This window comes from Pituophis catenifer, unplaced genomic scaffold, assembly GCF_029215685.1.
Source record: "Pituophis catenifer annectens isolate HBS135680 unplaced genomic scaffold, rPitCat1.0.hap2 SCAF_1, whole genome shotgun sequence".
Classification (NCBI taxonomy): Eukaryota; Metazoa; Chordata; class Lepidosauria; order Squamata; family Colubridae; genus Pituophis; species Pituophis catenifer.
Window position 1 is genome coordinate 218,570,588 of NW_027256881.1, and position 22,803 is coordinate 218,593,390.

The 22,803-nt window shown below is 38.8% G+C and overlaps 1 protein-coding gene across 1 annotated transcript in view; it reads left to right on the forward strand.

The window, feature by feature from the left end:
- The first annotated feature begins 4,809 nt into the window (after nt 1–4,809).
- The window catches only part of LYPD1 (LY6/PLAUR domain containing 1), a 28,927-nt gene continuing 10,933 nt past the window's right edge, over nt 4,810–22,803 (forward strand). Inside the window, exons 1-2 of the mRNA XM_070957029.1 lie at nt 4,810–4,861; nt 6,680–6,817. Of these exons, the coding sequence (XP_070813130.1) occupies nt 4,810–4,861; nt 6,680–6,817 (190 nt within the window). The remainder of the gene's footprint in view (nt 4,862–6,679; nt 6,818–22,803) is intronic.

The window sequence follows — 22,803 nt, forward strand, 5'->3', positions numbered from 1 at the left end:
TTGCTTTGTTTGCCAAAATTGAACTTGCCAAATTACATTAAAACCACTTGGATTACATTATACAACATAACAATGCTGTTTTAAACTAAGGTTTATTCTGAGTTCAAACATTTCCAAAAGATACTCCATCTGTAGTCTTCTGTCATTGTTATATCTTATGCTGATTTAACATGTCTTCATATTTTATCTTACTGTTATTTCAGAATCATGGAGAAAAGGCCATTTAGATTTGTAATTTACATGTTAAATTTTTGTAATAAGGAAAAAATGGTGCTAGCAAAGAAATTTGTGAAGTTTTTTTCCTACAAAGACTGTTTATATGTGAGGGAAATGTCTATTTCAAAGGTGGAGTGTTATTTTTTCTAGATGTGGAGTATTTATAACAACTTTTGTACAGCAATCTGTAATCTAGTTATGGTTGTGATACCTAGTCATTTTACTATGTTTATAGCAAATTCCTATTCATTTTTCCTCAAAGTATGATGTACTATCAGTGTTATGTTATTAATACCTTTGTGCAATGTTACATTTTATGTTGTTTTCAAATATACAGTGCTGTCAGGGTGGACTTCATTCTCTCAGACTTTTATAAAATTTATTTTGGAATTTATTTCTGAATAAAAGTCAAAGCACATCTCGATATTCTAATATATATGGCAAAATAGTCATTTCAACAAAGATTAATCCAAAGAAATGAGTTAAATTTAATTACACATTAAAAAACAATCTAGAAGTAGACTAAAAATATTTTTTATTTGCATAACATGTAAGAAAGCAACCTAGAAAAATGTAGCAATGTTTCCATAGGGGGGAAAAAACAGCCAGATGAAAAGTAATGGCGATAATTCTCCAGCCACACAAATGTAAATGCTCCAGGACAAAGGAATGTGCAGATAGTTTGGTGAATTTGCTACATGGGAACATTTGATGCTAAATTCAAAGCTTTTTAGCATCTGCATCCTCTTGGGGGGGGGGGAAATGGTCAGTGTTGAAAACAAAAATCTCTCAAAGAGAAGGTACGCAAAGCCGATCACCTTTGGAATACTAGTTGTAATCCATATTTTAAAAACAGAACTTGTGTTCTGTTCTCTTGTGCAAAATGGACTGTAGGGTGCTGTCAGCCAAGTCAAGCACCTATCATCAGTCAAACAAAACTCCACCAATTTCATCTTTTCTTCCTTAAGGATTTTGTTATGTCAAAAAAAAAAAGATGATAAAGAAGCAATGAGAAAAAAACAAGGTTTTTAACAAAGTGTCTAGGTGCCCACAAAAACAAGGACTGAGGCACAGTAAAAGCCTTCTCTGGAAACTCCCTACAGAAATCTTTTTTTACCCTACTAAGCACATTTCATGGGTGCTTTTAGCAAACAACTCCCAACTCTGGTACATTTGTTCATTATCTCTCTCTCCTTCCCACCGCATACTCCCAGGAAAACACAAGGGGTTTAGAGAAAAATGACTTAGAACCATTATAAAATTTGGCTTCCATGCAGATCCTTTATCATACATGTTATGGGACTGTACCCTTTGTGTTACCTTTTATAGATTTTCCAAATTATTCTACCATTTTCTTCTGTGTTTTGCCAAAACATTGACTAAAGAGAGAAAGGTGGCACTCCTTAGGTTGCCTTTCATACTAAATTTACTCTGAAAAGCATCTATTGTGACTTCACAATAAAACCTCGCCTTGAAGCCTTCAATGCAAAAAATGGGCTCCAAATGAAAAAATAAAAGCAAGTTGTGTGTTAAAACTATGTGATACTACCATACCACATGATGAAACCTTTAGCACTTTCCCCATTTTGCCGTTTACATGAGCACCAAAAGTTTCCAATGTTAGCCCGTGTTTTAAACAATCTTGCCAATCCCATTTTCTCCTTATTAACATCAAGCCATAATGTGTAAGCGTTATTACACTTCCTTTCCTTTCCTGATTTATATAATCAGTTCAGCCTTGAGCAATCATTGGCATATTCCTGGTGGAAGTATAGATGTCTGTGTCCTAGGAAACACGTTGGTAAATATACACCACTGCTTATTTGGTTTCAAAATGTGCCTTTCACAGTACATTTAATTAGCCAGCTCAGGGCAACATTGGCAACTATGACTCTGTAGCCATTGGATAGATAGATCAAGAGCTGAATTAAAGGTCTCTGATGCAGCAAGTGACCTCAGACCCATGAAAACACATTGTAATGCCACATCATTTTGTTGATCATTGGTTTCACCTCAGATGAATGGTTCACAACTCACATAAAGGTATGAAATACATATAACCATGACTTGGCTCATCCTGTAGGTTAACATACTGACAAATAATGCTATATGGAAAGTATGGAACTCCAGTGATGAACATCTCTTGATAGTTTGCCATGATGACCTGACAAATACTCGGCAGAATTTTTTTATTGACTTCATTTAAAGACAACGGAGAAAAATCATGGGGATTCGTTCTTTCATGCCTTTTCCGCTCCAAGGCCAGACCAGGGGCTCCGAGTTAGGAGCACCAGGTGAAAACCGCCTCTTCTTCAAACGGACGTCCTTTGTGGCCAGTGAAATTAGTAACGGAGGCGAGAGACAAGAGCCTGAATTGTCAGCCACGCTCATCAGAAGCCCGGGTGAAGGGCTGTTTGGCTGCTAAATCATTGCTTCGCTCGCTCATTTTCTCAGCCCGGAAGAGGCTCAGCTGGCCGCAGAAACTTCCCAGCTCCCAAAAAAGGCGGTTGAATGGGAAAAGCTAAGATCCCTTCAGACCTCGAAGACGCGCGTTTCTCTTTCATGCCTTCCCACTTATACCCTAATAAGGAACCTCGCCTGGCTGAAAAGAAAGGCGCGAATGGACAGCTGGAGACTTCCAATGGGCTCTTCTTTATTCGCGCATTAGTGTACCTTACTTGGGGTCTCGCTCGCCCCTTTCGTTTCGTTTTTTTCCCGTCGAGCCAGTCCTGAAGTGTGTTTAAGTGCCCCCACTTGCCCCGCCTAGATGTTCGCGAAACTGTCAATTTGAAGTCTACTGCTCAGAGGGTCTGAAGGCACCGGAGCCGACGTACTCCACGTGTAACGTACTCATAGCCACTGTAACGTTGATTGCTATTAAATTGAGGTTTGTTTGTTTTTTTAAAAAAGGACCTTACTACACCTGACCTTCCCTAAACATCAACCCCATCCCCCGATTTTCTCTCGATCTTACACACATTTACTTCTCCAAATAAGATTGCGCCCTATAGTTGCGTGGCCACGGAGGCGCAACCGGGCGCCCCTTTCGCCTGTCTGTAACCCGGATCGCCTTCAACGCGCGCACCCCGTCCCAGTCCCCTGTCCGCGAGGGGCGCGCGTTTGGCAGCTCCGTGCTCAGAAGCGCGGCTCCCTCCTTGCTGAGTGACTGAGCGCTTTTTAAAGAGGAGGGCCGCCACTGATTTCCCGGGCCTTTTCGCTCCGACACGAATTAGAAAGTAAGCGGGGAAAATGGGCGGGCGAAACCGAGATTTTTCCGGAAAGTCGGTGGGGCGATCGGCTCCTTTAACTGTACAAGAGACCCAAGGCGCGTTTGCACAGGTTGCGCACCCTGGGCGCTATTACTGCCGAGCTCAAGTAACTGCATTCATGCGCAAGCCCACACACGCGGTACACATCCTCATCGCCCTTTAAGGCGGGGGAAACGGGCGAGAAAAGCTGATCGTCGCCCGTCCAAATGGCCAAAAGCACTTGGAAGCAGCCGATGGAGCGCAATGTTAATTAACTGCCTCGGAGCGATCTCGCCTGTTGCAATTTTTCAAGCCAAAAGCGCTTAGGAGGCGCATGCGCACCCAGGAAGGGAAAAGGTCGGATGGGAGAAAGGGTCCAAGGAGCGTGAAGGAAAGCGAGCCAGTCTGTTGAGTGTGCGGGGCTTGAGAGACGATAAAGGAGTAAACAGACGTTTTAAAATTAGTATCACTGCCCTAAAATAATAAGACGAACAAATGTCAGCTGGATGATTTTGCTATCCCTGAGAAACTAAAGAAACGTTGGACCCATCTCGTGTTTGGATGGGAGACCTCTGAGTGATCCCAGGCAGGGTTGTCTAAACTGGGGAAAAAAGCACCACTTTCATACTGTCAATAAGGCGCACCCACGATATATCCCCAGAAGGCGAGAGAGACTTTACTGCTGCTCTTCCCCCGTGGCTTCCTAATAAATTAGCCTCTCTTTTCCTCATATGCGTAACCCGAAGGGTAGCAAGGCTTCGCGGGCAAGGTGGAAATTCAGTGGCGGGAAAAATCCACGGGAAGGTCGCTCCGGTTCCTCCTCCGCGGCTGCTCCGACCAGACGTCTCGAGGCGCAACGTCGTCTGTGCCGGAGCGTGACGGCTCCCACCTCTTTCCCTAAAGTTTCTTTCCTCTCCCCGCCTCAGAAAATAAGGGCTGGGAGAAGAGGGGGGCGGGAGGGGTCACGTGGCCCGACGAAAAGGGAGGGGGGCTATGCGAGTGGGGGGCGCGTGCCTCTCCCTCTCGCGCTCCCTCGCTCTCCTTTTTCTTGGCGCGGCGTCTTCCCTGGTACTTTCAGTCTCTTAACTCCGGCGACGCTGGAGGGAGCTCAAGCGGGAGAAAGAAAGAGCCCGGCCAGGTTGGCGATGCGGGCTCGGGCGTCGCTTGCTGCCCTCGGAGCTCCTCTCCGCAGCGGCGGCTGCAGCAGCGCCACTCCGTCCGAGCCGAGGTGCGCAGCTCTCCGACCTTCGCCCGGCTCGGGCTGTTGCTGAGACCGCGCGTTTTCCTCGCCCGGAGCTCGCCCGCCGACGCCACCGCCACCTTCACCTCCGACGGCTCCAAGAGGATGTGGCTCCTCGCCGTGACGACAACTTTCTGGGGATTGTTGCTGGCGCCAGGTAAGCGCGCGAGGGGGACGGGCTGGTCCCTCTCGCCACCTTTTCCCGCCTCTGGCGCTTCGCCTTCCTCGGGGAGGGCGCCCGCCGAGGCAGGGATACCTGGCAAAGTTGGCGCGTTCCTCTCCGAGCTACCTCAAGGCGCCGACGACCACCGCTACTCTTCCTCAGCCGCTTGGCTGCAGCCACTCGCCTTCTGTGGTTTGAGCCATGGGCGGCAGCCGGGTGGACGCGCGCGCCTCGCATCCTAACAGTTGTTGCAACAAGCGCAATGGCCAAGAAGGCTTTTGGTGTTTTCTTTTCTTCCCCTCTCCAAGCGGGAAACGGTCCTTAATTACAGCCCCGGCTGAGAAGGCGTGAGGACAACGCTCGAGGTGTCCAGATGGCCGTTTGTCCCCCTCCCCTCTTTCCGGAAAACAGCCCCCCGCTTTTTGCTTGTCTCTGGACCCGCGTCGCCAGACGGACGGCTCAACTTCAGACAGCTTGCAAACGCGCCGCAGCCAAGCGCCGCCACCTTCCTAGTCCCCTTTCTCGGCGATTCCCACTCGGGGGTGGGAAGAAGAGGCGAGCGGGCTTTTTAGCGAGTTATCTTCACCCGGCAGTGGCTGAAAAGCCCGCCCGTCTGGCCACCTCTCCTCCAACGGAATGGGAGGGAGAAGTCCCCAATCCCTTTCCCAAGTAGCCGAAGGGAGAGTGTGATTAGTGCTTGGAATATTTTAGCTTGATAGCTTGGGGGGTGGCTTTGGCTCTCTCTTTCTCGCCTCCTCCTCACACACACATTGAGTGGAACAAACTCATTTGGAGAATGAGGATCCGAAGCGGTTCCCCACTTCAAGTCAAGGTTGAGTGCTGCTCTTCTCCCGTTAGGCTCTTCTGTATGAACGGACCGCTACGGGTGAATCGGACAACTTGATTTATAGCGAGTCGCCCTGTTAGCCCGAGGCGATCTTTCCTTTCCTCTTCAGGAGGTACCCTAATGCAGCCCTGAGCGCATTAAAAACAGGACTAATAGAGGGCGACCTTCTTCCGTTTGTTTCCCACCTTTCTGTTCAACAACGCCAGTGCCCCCCCCCCCAAAGTGACCACAGGTACTCGATTCATTGCTGGGGCAGAGCTTCGAAAGAATAGTAAAATACCCGAATCTGTCTCCTTGCCCTCGCCTTAACTTCCAGAAGGACCTCGTTTACATGATAAAAGAGGTGAACTGAGGATGCTTTGCAGCTGTAATTGTGCATAGCAAAATAGTAATTAAATCATTTGCAATTAATTAGCAGTTAAGTAAACCCTTTCGCTCGGAAAAGCTCTGGAGCGCATAAATTAAAAACAGTGCTCCCAGGTCCACTCTGCCCCCAGTGCCGTTCGTTCGCTTTTTAAAAGCATAGTGCTTAAAAAAAAAACTCTTAAGGAGACCAGAGAGGAGAATTGGTGAGCAAAACAAATCAATTTTGTTACACGTCCTTATTGTTTATTCTGCCCCCTGCTGGATGCAATTTAGGCTGATGCAGAGCCGGTGGTTATGAAAACTTGGAAGCAGAATAACCGGTGAAGAAATCACAATATGTGTGTGGTCAGCATTTGCAAAAGACCAAGGCCTTAGCTGAAGAGAAGGGGGCCAGACCCAAATGCAATAATCAGTTAATATGTTGGAGTGGAGAGAGGGGGACATTGACACAGTTTTTAAACATTTTTTTTTAAAGGGAGGAGGAAAACTTGGCAAATCATACAATTTGTAAGCATTTACCCATAAGTAAAGTTGATTGCAATGTAACATTAGAATTTGTAAAAATTTATGCTATCTGTCTATGAAACTTTCTATTTTAGGATTTGCTTTGCAAATACAGTGTTATCAGTGTGAGGAATTTCAGCTAAATAATGACTGCTCTGCCCCGGAGTTCATTGTGAATTGTACTGTGAATGTCCAAGACATGTGTCAGAAGGAAGTGATGGAAAAAAGTTCAGGTAAGATAAATTGTGCTAATTAATGCTTATAATGGACAGCCCTCTCTTTGCATTTTCTTTTCCATCTAATTCATATTTAGAGAATATGAGTTATTTGGGGAATTCAAGCATATCTTCATAAATAATGTAATTTGATCTAAATACACCTTTCACTTCCTCTAAAGTATATAACTGGGTAATAATGCTGAAATTATTTTAGTAAAGCAATACAAATTTTAGGCCTGTTGAAAATATTAGGAAAGGAATAACAAGTTCATTTAATCTCATCACAGTACAAGTAATTACAAAGCCTTTGTTAGAAGAAAATGTACTGAATTAGTAGCTCTTTTTATTTACTCTAACAGGTCATGAGACTTGATGTTTGATCTAGGCAGGGAACAGCTATGGAAATTGAGGTGGTAATTAAAGTGAGACTAAGAAATGTGGTTATATTTTACAAAAAAAGAGAAATTTACTTTAGGATGTCCCCCAAAAAATTTAGATATTTTTCATGAAACAAATTTAAGGCAGAGCGCAAACAACTTTACAGAAATAATGGATAAAATATTTGCATTTTATATACATCAGACAATTTTTGGATTAAAGTGTACATTTGGAAGAAACAGTCTGATTTATAATAGTTCTTCTTTCCAAAGATAGGAAATATATATATAAAAGTCAAAACTGCTTCTTCATTCATGCAGTCTCATTTGAACTTCCAAAATGAGATCAGGCTTATTAAAGCAAGATAATTGCATACATATAGAATACTCTATGTGATTGACCTTGAAGAATAATATCAGAATAGCAGCCTACAATACAATTGCCTTGTAATTTGTTTATGCTTATTGCTCTAGCAATGGATTCATATGCATGATAGTTTTGCAATAAATCTGATAATGATATAAATATATACAATTGTAGTTGTTCCTGTTAAAAAATACCACAATGATTAATCAATCATATATTGTAATTAGGGCAAGATTTTCTTGAAATACAATGCTATGAAAATAATTACTAGACTTTATATTTCTTCATAATAGTTTGCTTAACTTGTAAAAATGAAAGGGAATTGAAATTGCTATAGATTCATCAAAGTACAGTACAGCTCAGTAGTGTCAAAGTACTTGACTACTGTATAGGCCAGACAATTGCTTATCATCAGTGTGTGCAATTAAGATTTGACTTGTTCCAAAGAATGAAATGGAGGTCAGGCCATGTTTATAACTCTCTGAAAATGAAGGGAACAAAGTATTGAGTTCAAGCACAAAGTTTCAGAACATTTTTAATTAATCCTTTTACTGGTTTTGTATTTCCATCTGTATTGAATTTTAACCAAGCCAATACATTTTGGTGTATTTTTAGGATTTACTTCAAGTTTGGGCATGTATCTAAAAATACATATTTTGTTCCTAAGCCAATTAATTAAAAAAGATGAAATTTATAATGGCTTAAAGGTATTAAAAGAAATATTTGCAAACTGTCGTCCCCGTTCCCCCCCCCCCCAATTGAAATGTTGAAATGCTACTTTTCATTATATTATTTGTAATATTGTTCTTTTGGACCACAACATTTTACCACAAGTTACAATTTTAAATTCTAACAGCCTTCCAGGAATCATATTAATAGTCTTTTAAGTTCAAAGTTATCAAGGCATAAAATGTGTGTCAGCAAAACTCCTTTATCTTGAATTGTGTTACTTTAACCTTTTTTGGAAATCTATATTCTTCTACATTTTAAAAATAAGGTTTACAAATGAATTTTCAAGCTACCTAAGTTACCATGACAATATTAATTTCAAAGTTAGAACTACTTTAACTGGCCCTTCAAACTTTTAAATTGAAAATAGTGTGTCTTTCCAACTCTAGTTAAATTATTTGTAATATTTTCCTTAGAAAAGGAACATTGTTAATTACTTTTTTCCTTTGGGGTTTACCAAATTAATTGTAGCAGTAGTGCTTCACTTAACATTAGAACTTATTTTGACAGTTATACAGCTTTTATTTCATAAACTATTATTTTAAATGAGTTATTTATTCAAATTTATTTGCCGCCTATCTTGTGGTTCAAGGCAATTCTGATTAAAATCAATGCAAATTCCTACTTTTAACATTAGAGATTCTTTGACAAATTAAAATTTTACCTCAAATTCTCTAATTTGAATGAAAGGTGAGTTTTCAGTAAATCAGCAGGAGAAACAAATCTATTTTGATTTTAAGCCATTTTAGTTCCATTAAAGTCAGGAAGAGGAAGGCTGTGATACTTAGTATATTACACAAAGAAAATCTATTTACTCAGTAAATTTAGCTTCTCTTTAATGTCCCTAAAAAAGAATTTGGATAGCGAAACAATCAACATTTGGCCTTAATTTGATATGAAAGTATTCAGGATTCAGGTCACTTACAATAAGGGTAACCATTAATACTCGACTTGATTCAGTAATTTTATATTTCTTCAATATTTACTAAAACTTGTTTAGCTTAAATAACTTAAATAACGTGGCATTGCTCTAATCCTAACGTGGGATAACATTGACACAAATTAAAACATTAGCTATCAGGTAACTTTAAAAAAGTATACAATAACATCAGGTACTAATAAAGAAACACAAATATAGCATGTTTCTAACCCTATTAACTATTTTGTCCTCCGTTCCATTGTGTCTAATTCTCAAACATTGCCTACACTACAGAGGTGGGTTCAGCAGATTCTGACCAGTTCTGGAGAACTGGTAGCAGAAATTTTGAGTAGTTTGGAGACCCGATAGTAAAAATTCTGACTGGCCCCACCCCAATCTATTCTCTGCCTCCCAAGTCCCACTGATCGGGAGGAAATGGGGATTTTGCAGTATCCTTCCCCTGGAGTGGAGTGGGAATGGAGATTTTACAGTATCCTTCCCCTGCCACGCCCACCAAGCCACACCCACAGAACCAGTAGTAAACATTTTTGAAACCCACCATTGCTACATTAGTCTTTGCAGCTTTCTTGGCAAGATTTTGGAAGTCAATTGCCATTGCTTCCATCCTAGGGCTGAAAGAAACTGACTGGGCCAAGGTCACTCAGCTGGCCTTATGCCTGAGGTAGAACCTGAACTGACAGTCTTCCAGATGCCTAAACTACTTATATCAAACTGGCTCTTAATTAACACTTACTAGATATCAATCCCAGTCACATTTTACATGCTAATGCACAGAATTTGGCACAATTATGAGTAATAGAAAAGTGATTTGATTTCAACAGAACTACTGTGGGGTAAAATTATGTTTGCTGGACACATTTACAAATTTAACTGGCAGTAAATACATTGAACTCGGAGGACTTATTTCAGAGTAGATATATAGAGTTTATCTGTGTTTTACTTGGGATAATATTGAATTTTTTTTTTTTTTAATTTGATTTATATGCCGCCCTTCTCCGGAGACTCAGGGCGGCTTACAATGCGTTAAGCAATAGCCTTCATTCTTTTGTATATTTTATACAAAGTCAGCTTATTGCCCCACAAATTGGGTCCTCATTTCACCTACCTTAGAAAGGATGGAAGGCTGAGTCAACCTTGAGCCTTGGAGAGATTCGAACCAGCAGAAATTGCAGGCAGCTGTGTTAATAACAGGGTGCACTAAACCACTGTACTATCAAGGCTCTTTTATTTGAATTTGTTGAGACTTAAAATGTGCACAGAATAAAATGTACTTTAACAGCATTTGTTTAACATAACCATTTTCTAATTCAGCTTACCTTTACATTTGGTTAATACTAAAGATCTCATTGCTGATTTTCATTGTATAAGGAAACTTCTGTATCTTAATTTTTACCTCAGTTTATATAGTACAAAACTTTGTAATATTGCTGTTGCATTTCCCCAATTTCATTAAGTGGTTAGAGAACCAAATTCTATTTTTTATACTAAATAAAATCTGTCATTTTAAACATTTTGTAAAACTTAACTTAGATATGAAATGCAACATTCTAAGACTATATCTAGTCCAAATCAGTAACAGATTACTTCATGTAGCGTACACATATCTCTTTCCTCCATAACAGAAAGAATAACTTCTTCGATGTTAAACTAAAGTATTTATACATTAGTAGCAATCATGTAATTTTTAAAAGTCAAGTGGCAATTGTTAAAATGAATAATGATAGCTCTACAGATTTTTTTTAACCAAGCCTTATATACCTTTAAGAAAAGCTAAAGCAGTACAGGTAGTCCTCAATTTACAACAGTTCATTTAGTGACCGTTTGAAGTTACAACAACACTGAAAAAAGTGGTGTATGACCGTTTTTCACATGACCATTGCAGCATCCCCATGGTCACGTGATCAAAATTCAGATGCTTGGTAACTGACTCATATTTATGATGGTTGCAGTGTCATGTGATCACCTTTTGTGACCTTCTGACATGCAAAGTCAATGGGAAAGCCAGATTCACTTAACAACCATGTTACTAACTTGATAACTGCAGTGATTCATTTAACACCTGTGGCAAGAAAGTTTGTAAATTGGGGCAAAATCACTTAACAAATGGTAGGTAATATTTAAGGAACAAAAATGTGGCATAAACTACTTGTTTAAAAATTAAGATTGACATTCAACAATCAAGATTTGACCACAAGCTCAGAGGATATACATCAGAAATTCTTGAATGATGTAGTTGGATCCAACAGCATAGCCAGTTGTGGCCAGAATACAAGCAGTGAGGGACATATATAGAGAGATGTTCAATCAATCAATCAGAATAGAGCTGGAAGGGGTCTAATGTCTTTTAGTCCAGCCCCCTACTCAAGCAGGAGATCTTATACCATTTCAGACAAAAACCTGCAGTGATGAAGCACCTACAACTTCTGATGGCAAGCTGTTCCACTTGTTAATTGTCCTCACTGTTGGGAAGTTTCTACGTAGTTCCAGGTTGCTTTTCTCCTTGATTAGTTTCTATCCATTGTTTCTTGTCCTGCCTACAAGTACTTTGATAATTAAGTTGACCCCTTCTTCTTTGTGGTAGTGTCTCAAATACTGGAATACTGCTATCATTGTTCCCCCTAGTCCTTTTTTTCTCTAGATTAGCCAATTCCAAATCCTGCAACCATTCTTTGTATGTTTTAGTCTCTAGGCCTTTAATCATCTTAGTTGGTCTTCTTTACACTTTTTCCAAAGTCTCAATATCGTTTTTGTAATGTGGTGACCAAAACCAGATGCAGCATTCTAGGTGTGGCCTTTATAAAGCAGTGCTAATACTTCATGTGATTTTGATTCTGTGGCTCTGTTTATACAACCAAGGATTGTGTTAGCTTTTTTGACTGTTGCCACACACTGCTGGCTTATATTTAAGTGATCGTCCACTAGGACTCCAAGGTCCCTCCCACAGCTACTGTTTTTGAACCAGATTTCACCTAGAGGCATATTTTGTACCTGTGAAGGAATTCTTTATAATTGACTCTCTTTAGTTCTGAAATCAAAAGGAAATTCTGGTGAGCTTATGTTTTATTTGTTTATTTTTTGAAAGGATGGTATCAGATTCAAACTCCCAATTTTAAACTACATAGCTTAGCACAGCTGCCTACATAGCACAGCTCCCATCCTACAATTCCACTCCTGATTTATTTTATATGTTTATTCCATCTCAATTTCTCTCCCTCCCACCCCCAATTCAAGATTTCTTTTGCAAAACTTGATATTTTAAGCATTTAAGTGTTAATTTGTGGACAATTAATGCGCCTTAATACAGATATAAAGCACAGGGATAGGCAATCATTTGAGGTGGACATATGCCTATACAATTGTGAAAATATGGTGAGTATGCTTGTATGGTCAATCACAAACCATCTGTGTATTAAAATAAGTCTCAAACTCAAATTGTCACAAGCATCTGATAAAGACGAGCCTGAGAGCTACAGCACTGAAATCCCTAATGTCCAACCCCAGAAGCCTCCAGCGTGTCAAAAATGAAGAACATCACAGCATGTCTCCAAACCGTTTATATCATATAGCAAAGCTGCACTGCAAAGGAGACACTGGTCCAAGGCAAACCCTGGCTGTGACTGCCCTAAAAGAGAAACAGGAGCAGATGCCATTCTCCAGCTAATTTCTTTGCTGTGGGGTGGAGCTGTCTTGACATTCTAAAGTCACACAGCACTGCAGACAGGAGTTGTGGTAAGGAAGCAGATCCCAGCCCCACCTGTGAACTCATGCCAGTGCAGGACCAAGAATGCAGTGTGTGCCTTGCCTGGCTCTGGCACCATAACCTCTACAGCCCAAAGAAGGACCAGGGCTGGCTGAAACTGGCAACCTACCAACTTATCTCCAGCAGCTTTTTTTCTTGCCACACGCAGAAGCAAGGTACCTTTCACCACCATGCCATAGAAAATGACATGGAAGGACACCTGTAGCACATAGGCCATGCATGTGAGACCTGTTTAAGGCAAACTACTGATATTGTTTCCCATTCAGGAGGATGTCTGTAAAAGTATAGCTGAGGACATTTCAAGGCAAAGTATTATACTGTAGTCAACTTAACACTCTGTCTTCCAAAATGCCAGGTACATGGAAAACAAACTTGATGCTAAAAGCTAGTGCTTCATCATCACTCGTGCCAATTCCTCATTTAAGTGTAACAAAATGCTCTAGCAATCTTTAGAAATCAAGTTAGAGGGACAGGAAGTGGATGGCAACAAGGGAAGTGTCCTCAGGCACAGTGGACAAGCATGGCATCAGGTTGCTTATTTCTAGTATAAAGATATTGTGCAGCAGACCTTAAACTGGATGACATTGTACCGCTGCCTTGTATTCTCACTCCAGTTTCATTTATAGAAGACAAACTGATTTAAATAAAAAGCTTTCAGAATTAATCAAATCGAGTATCTTTATTACAGCCTTTGATAGGCCTTTACAATAAAAAGAGTGCAATAAAAAGGATAATTTAGCAGAGCAATTTGTTGTCCCAAAGATGCTTTTTCAAGAGGCAACTGGACTTTCTGGTTTTTTTCTTTGAAGACGTTTTGCTTCTCATCCAAGAAGCTTCAGCTTCTTCAGCAATTTTGTTACTGAGGAAGGGAAAAATAATAAGAAAATAAAACAGCATACCTAATTAAAAGTTTTGTGCAGTGTTGTACCTTGGTGAAGGTATTTGGTCATGTGATATTTGAGTGTAGCATCCCTTTAAAAAATAATTAACATTTAACTGTGTGGCCCTTGTAAATGGAAATGATGGGGTGATCAGAGCATGTCTTGGGACATCATAGAAGGGAGCTTTTAGAAATATTTCCAAACATTTACAGTGGGGTTTTAAAGCTGCATTCGTACGTTTTCTACTGCAATTGTTCAAGCTATCGTTTAGTACCATTTTTATAAACTTAGCTCATCTTACACCAATACGTTGATTAAATTTAAAAATCAGGAGAATTGAAAAAGCCCATTTAAAGTAAATACAAAAGTTAACATTCTAGGAACAGATTGTTCCAGGCAACCATTGTGTGCATTCAGTTTTCCTTTGAGAAGGAAAACACTGATATGGCTGTTCTCAGAAGGGTCTTATAGTTTTCCAGAAGTTCTCTACATGAAAGAGATTCAAAGAAAACATTGAGTTGGGGTGGCCCATTGTTTGTATGATCTTTAAAAAGCTGCTGTGACCTGAAGGCATTCTTGAAAATAAAGACACTGATGAAGGATAGTGCATTTACTTCCTTTAAAAATAATAATGTTTTATTTTAAGCTAAAAAGCATGGTGAGTTAATGGCTTTGGTAGGTTTTATAGGTAGATTTGGGGTTCCAGACATTATGTTGGAGAAAAAGAGGCAATATGGCGGAATTCTTTTTTTTTTCCTAATAAAAATCAATTGACATTTTCTTCTTTCAATATGTAAACACAATGTTCTAAATTTAGCTTTAGTCAACATTTTCAATTTCCAAAAAATGCTCCAGTTCAAATAATGTATAAGCGATTATGTCCTACAAATAACATGTTGGGAAACTATAGAGCTATTGTTTTAGGAAACATGACAAACTATAGAATAATAAATGCCATGTCTAAAAATTTCCAAATTTAATAATTATCCATAATTAAGAACAAATGAATCTTTGCAAGCCCAAATGAACCTTGGCTGATTTGTCAGTAAAATGAATGTGATGGAGGGAGTGAAGTTTTGGAAGTTCCAAGTCCAACCTCAGTCATGAAAACTGCCTGGTGCAGCAACATTCAGCTCAACCTATAAAGTTGCTGTTTTGATAACAGAAATGGAGATACCAAAGTAAACCATCTTCAGTAAAATGTGAGATTAGATCTACCCAATAACAATCTCTCACATCCTTTCATTTATAGTTGCTGTGTTAAGTTTAACCTTATTTCTGTAGTTTCATATCTTAAACCTAACCGATGTATTTATCAAAGATCCTGGGTTTTGCCAAACTAAAAAGGAAAAAGCCCATTTTTTCTGAAAAGTTTATAGCCATTTGGCTATTAACATTTATCAAGGTGCATTTGAAGGCCATCTACAAAGCCATAATCATACCATTGACAATCTACCAAAATTGGTCAAACAAACAAATCGGAATTTGCTGCTGTTTCCAACAACAATAACAAAAATGAAACATATTCTAATAATGAAAGGAAGCTAACCAGGGTGGGTTTGATTTAAATCAAGTCGATTTAAATCACTATCGATAGTAAAAAGGCTTGATTTAAATCATAATTTTTAAAGAACAACTGTCATCTCTGTCCCACAGCAGCTCCTCCTCTGACCCGTTGTTGGCTCACCGACAGTCCCATTTACTTTAATGGGATGGCTGCTGATGCAGCAGTGAAACAACAAGGGGAGGGACGTGGCAAGCAGCAGGTGAGTGGATGCCTGCTAACAGGCGCTGCCATGATGGATCTGAAATGACAGGCGCTCTTTAATATTATAAGATGCTTAGAAGGTTTCACTTTCATTTTTACTGCTTGCCCTTCCTCCTCACTCTTAGAGCCTCATGATACATATGCGTATCTCTTCAAACAATCATACAGTTTATAGTATACATAGATTTGCAAAACAAGGCGATAAAGGAATATTCCTGAATTTTGTTTTTTGATTCATCCCATGGTTACTGTGAAATTGTGTGAATGCATCAATGCAGTGCATATTATCTCAGCTTGCAGAGCTTAGATTCATTGAATGAGTTTACCAAAAATGTAAATATTGCAGAATATACAGCCTCATGCTACATAACTAAGCTCCATATCATGCTGAATAAACTAAATTATTAATGTATCTTAAATAGAAAATTATCTTTAAATAGATTCTTACTCCAAAAGCATTTTATTAAAATAAATTTGATAAAAAATAAAAAAAAATATTTAATTTTTTTAAAAATCCATTTTTTTTATATATATTTTAAAAAATCATTGATTTTTAGCCACCCTAAAGCTAACTGTACTAACATATTTTGTTTTCTTTTGTTCCTAACCTCCAACCAATATGCAGTTATTCCAGTCCCAGATTCTCTGTCATAACTCTGCTGAGGTCCTTTGTTTCCTTTGTGTCATCATACCCAGTTAAAAAGAAGTGTTTGAGACAGTGGTGAAATCCAATTTTTTTTACTACCGGTTCTGTGAACGTGGCTTGGTGGGCATTGCAGGGGAAGGATACAGCAAAATCTCCATTCCCTCTCCACTCCAGGGGAAGGATACTACAAAATCTCCATTCCCACCCCAACCTGGAGCCAGCCAGGGGTGGTATTTGCCGGTTCTCTGAACTGCTCAAAATTTCCGCTACCGATTCTCCAGAAACTGCTGGATTTCACCCCTGGTTTAAGATGATTTGATTGCTCTCCTGACTGTCTTCCAGGAAGTATATGTGGCATTTCCTTTTCCAGTGTTTCCCTACAACAAAAACCTGCATACAAGTGATCCTCATTTAACAACCATTTGTCAGCAGCCATTTGACCGTACAACATTGCTGGACAGCTGTTGGTTCAGCACTTGATTGTGATCTGGTGCTTGGTGCCTGGTTATGATTATGACATCATAGCATCCCATGATGTCATGATTGAAATTTTCAACCTTCCCTGCCGCTTTCTACCAAGCGAAGTTAACAGGGAAGCCAGCAGGAAATTGTATGTCAGTCACGCAAGGTCCTCATTTAACTAACTTGTAGGGTCCTCCTTAACAACAACTGGAACTGCCATTGCTAAATGTGATCCTGTGTTTTTTCAACTTATGACCACATCGCTTAATGACAGATCTCCTGGTCCCAATTAGTGTGGTTAAGCGAGGACTGTGTGTAATAGGGTGGCCTGACAGAATGGCCCCAATTCTTCCCCTGACCTTCCGTAATGGAGGGTAGACTTGAATCAGGACATCTTCAGTCCCATTGCACCACATTCTCCATGTCTCATCACCTCTGTTCTCCTCTGTTTTCTCATGGCTCTATCCTAATTTGAGGAGTGAAATTGCCTGACCTCTTAGCTACTCCTGAATGCTTCCAGGAATGCATATGTCACTGGTCAAGAAACATACCCTTATTTTACCCTTGAGAAGCATAAATTTCTATATATATTTTCCCACCTTGCAGATGCAGTGATACTGCTGCATTTGTTGAATATCGAAGCTTCCACTGGAAAGAAAGAAACATTGGCTCATAAGGAAAGCAGCATACATTTTATCCCTTGAGTGAAAAATCTATACATTCTAATTTTTATTTGTGTTCTGTTTATGTTGACATTTTATTTATTTGGAGAAATTGGGTAGCCCTTTTTTTATATCATGTTTAAAATTAATTGATTACAGAAATCACAAGCAAGACGAATTATGAGTGTATAGTCATAATATTGTAAAAGTTAATCAGCACAGGAAGAAAGCAGTATCTTTCAATGAATATTTAACAAATTCCTTCCCATCTAAAAAGTCATGGACATTTTCTGTCTCCTGTATAAAGCACTCAGCTCCTTTCAGCTGCTGAGGGACTGAATGGGAATAAAAGAACTATGGCATATATTATTAATTTTCGCTATATGCTGTAATTCAGAGCCCTGGGTATCTTACCATTCTGGAAGTGTTTTCAGATGTAACTTAACAAGCTGTAGGGCATGTTCTGTTATTAATAAATTGCTTCCCATCTTATGGCTGCTTGTAAGACTACAAAGGATGCAGAAGATGAGCTAAATTAAGTGCATTAGGTAAGCTGAAACCATGGAGAGTTTGTAATAAATTGCTTTTTTAGTACTTTTAAAAACAGTGAAACAGTGGTTAAGCTAGAAGTTGACTCAAAGTAATTTATGATTTAAAAAAAAAAATGACCTCCCCTCCCCCAAAATGATGGGTTATTGTGAAGGAAGTTGCCGTTTCTGGCTGAATGACTTTAATTTCTCACCAGGTTATGGACAATAGCTTTTTATGCCTTTTCCATTTCTTGGATCTGTTCTAAAGGTATATATGGTGATAGAATATGGTGCCCGAAGGCCGCTTTCTGAATAGTTCACAATGCTGAGCTTATAGGTGAATAAACTGTGGTTCAAATTTCACATATAAACGAATAAACTCCATCACAGTTTCAAATGACCTATTGAGATACACACTCTCTTTTCCTGACCAAGCATATTATTATAAAGAAGTGGATTGAACGGTAACAATCATTTCCACTTTACTGCTTGGATCCTTGGGCAAGGATCTGAATGCTCTCATCTACCATGAAGCCCAAAGCACCAAAAGGACAGAATTTTTATAGTTCTATTACAGCTAATGACATTGTCAAAAAGACCTGGGAGCATTAATGCCTCCTCCCCAATCCCCCAAAAATAATGTTGGAAGGTTACTATCTGCATAGGCTATAATAATATAGGGAAGATCTACCATGAATTTATGCCTGCCCTCTGCAAGTATTTTGAAGTTCTGTGATACACTGTAGTATCTCTTGTGAATTCCATCTCAGTTGCGTGATTTATTTTATAGTGTAAAATTAGAACTGTTCTGGGGTTAAGCAGCCTCCTTTTTCATAAAAATCTGAATTACTTTCAATTAGCAATGAGCTCAATCCTGCTTAGCATTAACCATGGTGCTAATTTGGATAAAATGTCATTCCAAGGTTTTAGGCTGCTTGAACCAAGAAATGGGAGAAGATGGAAGATCAGAATCATCTTTGGCTTTATTATTATGGATGGTCATGCAGATGTTCAGACTGGATTTGGCATTTTTATCAACCTATTGAGTCCTTCTCAAGGACCTGAGATAGACTAATGTTGTCATTTGATGGTGTTAAAGGTATCATCAAAGGATGTAAACTGTTCCAAGTAAAGTTACTTTTTGCAATTGAATGATGGTGTTTTTGTCAATACCAATGGTATTGAAGTGGTGCTCCAGATATTTTAGGATTGCACCCAAGGTGCCTATTACTTCTGGTACTATTTTTGCTTTCTTTTGCCAGTCGTTCTGTTTGCAAGTTTTTGTACTTTGCGATCGTCTTCAGTTCTTTCTCTTCTATATTGTTATCTCCAGGTAATCCCAAATCCATTATCTAGAGTTGTTGTTTTTTTATCATTTTTATCTAGAACTATTAATTCTGGTTGTCATGTGGCAGGTGCCTATCGTTTGAATTCTTAACTCCCAGAGTACTTTAGCTTTTTCATTTTCTATTACTTAGTCTATTTTGTGGCCTTATCTGTTGTTGCTTACAGGAAAATGATGTTTCTTGCAGATATTATTTAAATTTATAGCCTGCTTGACTCCCAGATAATTGTTTAGAGAGTGTTTTATGCTTATTTCTTGGAATAATGTCTCCTATTGATTTTTTGGGAAAGTGCCATTACTACTGCTTTTAAATTTTTTCTCATTCATCATTCCCATTTTTGTTCTCAGTTGCTTATGCTTAAACCTCTTCACCTCATAAGAGGAGGTTATTCACTCCATTGATACTAGGTGATGAAGCTCCTTCACCACTGTGTCCCTTCCCCCTTTCTCTCCTTGGGAATTTTTCAGCCATGTCCAGATTCTAGGCAGTGCAGGATAAGGAAAGAAATATTTTCTGGGCACGGTCATGAGGCAGGTTTTTGAGGTATTTTGATTGGTTTTGTTATTGAGGGAGTGAGAGTTTTTTGAGTCAGTTATGAAATAATTCATCCTGGGCGATGTGAATTTTTATATTAATGCAAGGAACATAATTTAGCCCTTACCTCAGGCAGTAAAATGCCTTGGCCAACCCTGAAGAGCTGATGCAAGCCATGGGGTAGGAGGCGGTTTCCCATACAACGCACTATTGAAACTAGCTTTTTGAAAGTACAAAGATCGACAGATGGAAGTAGAACATGAGAGGGAAAAGGCAGAAATGCTTTTGCTTTATATAGATTATATAGTTTCTTCTAATAAAGGGCCAAAGACAGTGGAAACTATATGGAGTTAAGTACAAGTAGTCCTCACTTAATAACTGCCCAGTTTAGTGATTTTGAAGTTACAACAGCAATGGAAAAAGCAACTTTATAACTGGTTTACAACTAAGACACCAGCCCTGTGATCATGTGATTGAGATTCTGTCACTTTGCAACCAGTGAGTGTTTATGACGGATGGAGCATTCCGCTGCACATTGAACAGCTTCGCTTCCTAAAAGCAGAATAAATGGAGAAGTCAGCAATAAAATCATAACTTACCTTCATGTGATATTTCGCTTAAATACAGTGCAAGTGAAGTCATGAGTCCATCACACTTATGTGATGCCTCACTTAGTGACTATGTCACTTAGCAACAGAATTGCCAGTCCCAATTGTAATTATGTTTTAGGAGAACTGTGTTAGATCAGTTACAGGTAGTCCTCAACATACAACTGTAATGAAACTGTTGTATGTCATAACTGTTGCATGTCAAAATGGGTCAGTCAATTTAAGACCTTTGGGGGGGCCAGTCATTAACCTAGTGCCACGGTTGTTAATGAACCAGTGGTTTGCTATGGACACAATTTTGCAAATAACCAAAAGTAAATGCTGGTTTTTATCAAAACTCTCATAAACCTTGGTCACATGACCGTTAGACACCACATGCAGTTGTAAATGTAGCTGTGTTGCTAAATGCCTGAAGTTTGATCATGTGACCCTGCACATGCATGAAGTTTGGTCATGTGACCATGGAGAGGACCCGACCATGGGGGTGGAGTTTAAGGGTAATCTCCCCTAAAATTTCCCAGGATAGATCTAAGTTATATAAAGGATTGAACACTGTTGGATGTCACTGTCTTTTTTGGCCTTTAGCTTAATATATATTATGACTAATTGCTTATCTTAAGAGCATTTTAAAATAAAAGGAAATGGATTTTACAGGGTTTAATACATCCCCCTCCATAAGATAAAAAGGAATTCTATTGCATTTTGGAGTCTGTTCATTGTTTATACCCAATATGAACATTTGTGTGTCTCATTTATTCCATTCAGCGTTTGATATTTTAATCAGCGCTTTAATGTCATAGTCACCATTATATGAGCAAGATTACTTTTAATCAGCCTTAAGAGTTCTGCCTGGAGGGAATGGGGCATTTTTATCAAGTCAAAATATTTCCTGTGAAAATATTTGACAAGTTATTCCTTTTGTACATAGGTTACATAAGTTATTAGAAACATTTAGCTGTTAAGTCAAACTTAACTTATTTATTTAGCATTAATGGTTTAAGTTAAACATTTCATATTTTGCACACCAATATTAATCTGCTTTGGATTTCATTATAGAATATTAAGTATAAACTTTTTGTGAATCTCTAAGATTGATATGAGTAACCTTGGCGAGGATTATTACCTCAGGTATGGAACAAATAATTGATAAAACAAAGATGCATCAAACATTAAAAAAAGAGAAAATGGATATTAGAGATTGGTACTTGAATATACCTTGTAAAACAGAAATTGTTATTACGTAAGGATTTGGTCTTTTTGCCTATTTGATATACTTTTCAGGGACTATGTAATGTACAGAAGAAAAATAAGATAGTGAGCAAAATTAAGTGAAGAAACAAAGGGGGAAAGCAATAAGAAATCTAACTAAATCTAATTGTCACAAGATGGATCTATAAATATTGACCTTTGCTTCCCACTATGGTTTAGGTCAATTAAACCTTTCACATAACACTTTTTAATAAGATATAGCAAGAATAAACAAGGTCATCAGCCACGTGCAGCATTCTTTTCTAAGAATAGGTCTACAAAAAGGGGTCAGATTTTGGAATTTGTGGGACAGTTTGCCACAAGTGCAACCAAAGCCTTATTGTTCCCCAAGCATGTTTATTTTCCTTTCTCCGCACCCCAACATGTAGTGCACTGACCCATTCAAGGTATTCTGTGTAAACAAGTGAATCAAAATACCCAAATTGGTAAGATAATCAAAGCAGGACTCTTCATTGTGGAGATATCGAATAGAATCTTCACAAAAAGAACTCTGTAAACCAAATGAGAGCACCATCTTAAACCCACATTAGAAGTTTAATGGAACAAATCTTAGGAGAACAATTGCTTAAGATTAAAAACAATGACAGTCAAAACTCATCAACTTGCAGAAAGGTTGCTATGTGAGGACAACACTGTGGTTCTTGTATTCTTTTCATATGCCTGAACTAATCTAATCACTCTGCAGATTTTGCAGTTCAGAGAACCAGGGAGATGACACACTTGAAAATAGAATATAGATTAAAAGAGAAAGGGAAACAGTATGTGGTGGAAATAATAGGTAATATATGCATCAGATAGACACCTTTATCAAACAAAGTGCTTTAAAATAAATGGGCTTTCAGAGTTCTATGAGAACAGGAAAAGTTATGGAAGTTGGAAAAGGAAGATAAATGGGCCCGTTTATAAGGCTGTTATCAGAAATGAGCTGAGAAGCCTTTATCAGTTACATACAGGGGTATTCAATCTTGTCTTTATGAACAAACAATAACATTGAAGAGAAAAGTCATAAATCATGTGTGTTGCTATGAAAAAGAATTATTAATTAGTAATCTATCTATTGATACACATTGATGAGTATAACAAATAGTTAGACTTAGCCATGACCAGACAACAAATAACCAG